General features: G+C 55.6%; 1 protein-coding gene across 1 annotated transcript in view; it reads left to right on the forward strand.

Moving 5' to 3' along the window:
• ALDH3B2 (aldehyde dehydrogenase 3 family member B2) overlaps positions 1-2,107 on the forward strand; it is a 6,159-nt gene extending 4,052 nt beyond the window's left edge. The window contains exons 10-12 of the mRNA XM_006771674.2: positions 904-1,052; positions 1,238-1,337; positions 1,584-2,107. Coding sequence (XP_006771737.1) covers positions 904-1,052; positions 1,238-1,337; positions 1,584-1,768 — 434 coding nt within the window. The 3' untranslated portion in view covers positions 1,769-2,107. The remainder of the gene's footprint in view (positions 1-903; positions 1,053-1,237; positions 1,338-1,583) is intronic.
• Positions 2,108-2,717: the final 610 nt, after the last annotated feature.

Here is a 2,717-nt window from a genome sequence, read left to right on the forward strand (position 1 = left end):
TTTTAAAAATATGTTTTCGTTGATTTTGAGAGAGAGAGGAAGAACAGAGAGGGATAGAGAGATAGAAACATCGATGAGAGAGAAACATCGTCAATCGGCTGCCTTCTGCACGCCCCCTCCTGGGGATGGAGGCTGCGACCCCAGCATGTGCTCTGACCGGGAATTGAACCAGTGACCTCTTGGTTCATGAGTCGACACTCCAGCACACCCCCGGGGAAAACACAGAACTATTGCTAACAGCTCCCCTCAGCCCTAAGGTTTGGGGAGCTGACCTGAAGTGATCAGATCTGGCCAATTCCCTGAAGTAGGTAATCGACAAGAACCCCGATGCTGTGTGTAGAACCAATAGGAAGGAGTGCCGTGTGGATTACTGATGTCTGCGGTGAGCGCCGGAAGGGGCTGTGCACAGGGTGGCCACAGCTGTCCTCCCTGCTTCTAGACGTCAGAAGGTCAGAGCAGGCAGCGTCTGCCACATGGGGAAACCGAGGTCTAGAGACAGGACAGGGCTGAACTGAGTTCATACAGTAAGCAGGGCAGAGCGGGGAGGTGGTGGGCTTTGCGGAGAAGTGAGGGCTGGGGCTCAGTGACAGCATATCTGGTCCACTGTGACCAGCCTCTTGCCCTCTCCCCAGTCCTCCACCTGGAAGCCCCCTCCCAACACCCCAGGCCGGCTTCGGTGGGCTCCTCACCCCTCAGAGCCTGGGCTAGTGGCCTGAGATTGAGAGAATAAGGGGAAGGATGATCTTCCTGCTCCCCTGGGAATTGTTGGGGGTGGTCGTCTCCAAAAGGGAACAGGGTGGACGCAAAGGAGGTGCTTAATAGGGGCTTGTTGATGAGTGCAGGAAAGTATGGATAAGGAAGAGAAAAGATGAATGGATGGAAGGATGGGTGGGTGTTTGAAAGACGTGCAGGAGACGGAGCCGGTGATGCAGGAGGAGATCTTCGGGCCCATCCTGCCCATCGTGACCGTGAGGAGCCTGGACGAGGCCATCGACTTCATCAACCGCCGGGAGAAGCCCCTGGCCCTGTACTCCTTCTCCAACAGCAGCCAGGTGGGCCCGGGCAGGGTTGGGGCAACAGAGGAGCTGAAGGGGTGCAGACAGCCCGGGAAGTGCTTGAGAGGCGATGCTGCTCAGTAGAGGATGGAGCCGGGGCGCGCCTCTGCTCCCCATGGAACGGCTGGGCCGAGCCCCCTTTCCTGACGATGAGCCCACCACTCTGCCCCCACCGCCCCCAGGTAGTGAACCAGGTGCTGGCGCAGACCAGCAGTGGCAACTTCGGAGGCAACGAGGGCTTCATGTACCAGACTCTGTGGTCCATGCCGATGGGGGGAGTTGGTGAGCCCTGCCCTCCTCCACCTGCAGCCCCCACCCCCGGGAAGCCTGTGTGGGTACTCCAGACCCAGAAAAGCCCAGTTTTGCCTTCATTCACTGTTACTGTTGATCTAAGCCCTGGGCCTCTCACGGCCTCAGTTTCCCTATCTGCAAAATGGCTCTTAGAATGGCCAGGCTTTCCCTGAGCTCGCTACCAGGGGTGGGCAGTGGGCTGCCCAGCCTCAGACCCTCACGTGTGTGCCCATGCAGGTCACAGCGGGATGGGAAGATACCACGGCAAGTTCTCCTTCGACACCTTCTCCAACCACCGCGCCTGCCTGCTCTCCCACGCGGGCCTGGAGAAGCTCAATGAACTCCACTACCCGCCCTATACCGCCATGAAGAAGAAGCTGATTAGCTGGGCCTTGGGCTCCCAGAGCTGCACCCTCCTGTGAGCGCTCCGCCCATCTCCAGCGCCCCACCCCCACCCCCTCTCTCTCCACCTGCTGCCCACGTGCTCAATCCCCAAAAAGCAGCGTCCCCTCCGAGAGTGCAAAGGTCCTGCTCCCAGGGTTTTGTCTGAACAGTCTCCCTGCTGGACAGACCTCTGCGCTGCTGGGCCCCTTCTCTCGGGGCCCAAATGCCCTGGGCATCCTCCTGACAGATTCATTGACCCTCTGCTTGGATATGTCTGGTGACGGAAACTTCACCCCCACAAGGTTGGGCAATTCAGGTGGTTAGAAAGCACTCCCTTGCCCTGGCCGGTGTGGCTCAGTTGGTTGAACATCGTCCTATGCACCGAAAGGTTGTGGGTTCGAGTCCCTGTCAGGGCACATGCTCAGGTTGTGGACTGGATCCCCCAGTAGGGGGCATGCAGGAGGCAGCCAGTCAATGTTTCTCTCCCATCAATGTCTCTCTCTCTCTCCCTTCTTCTCTCTCTAAAATCAATAAAAACATTTTTTAAAAAAAGGAAAGCACTCTCTTATATTAGGATCTATAATTAGGCTCCCAAAATACAGAGCTATTACTATTTTAAAAATATGTTTTCGTTGATTTTGAGAGAGAGAGGAAGAACAGAGAGGGATAGAGAGATAGAAACATCGATGAGAGAGAAACATCGTCAATCGGCTGCCTTCTGCACGCCCCCTCCTGGGGATGGAGGCTGCGACCCCAGCATGTGCTCTGACCGGGAATTGAACCAGTGACCTCTTGTTTAATGGGTCAATGCTCAACTACTGAGCTACACCAGCCAGGTCCATATAAACCTTTAGATGGTGGAGAAAACCTTACTATTTTTCCGATTTTGTTCAGGAAGACAAAAGAATTCCCGTCTCCGTCTCCAAGAATCTTTGGAGTTTATGACTTCTTAGCCACAGAACTTAGCTTTCATTGTCATATCTCACT

This window comes from Myotis davidii, unplaced genomic scaffold (genome assembly GCF_000327345.1).
Source record: "Myotis davidii unplaced genomic scaffold, ASM32734v1 scaffold425, whole genome shotgun sequence".
NCBI classification, from domain to species: Eukaryota; Metazoa; Chordata; class Mammalia; order Chiroptera; family Vespertilionidae; genus Myotis; species Myotis davidii.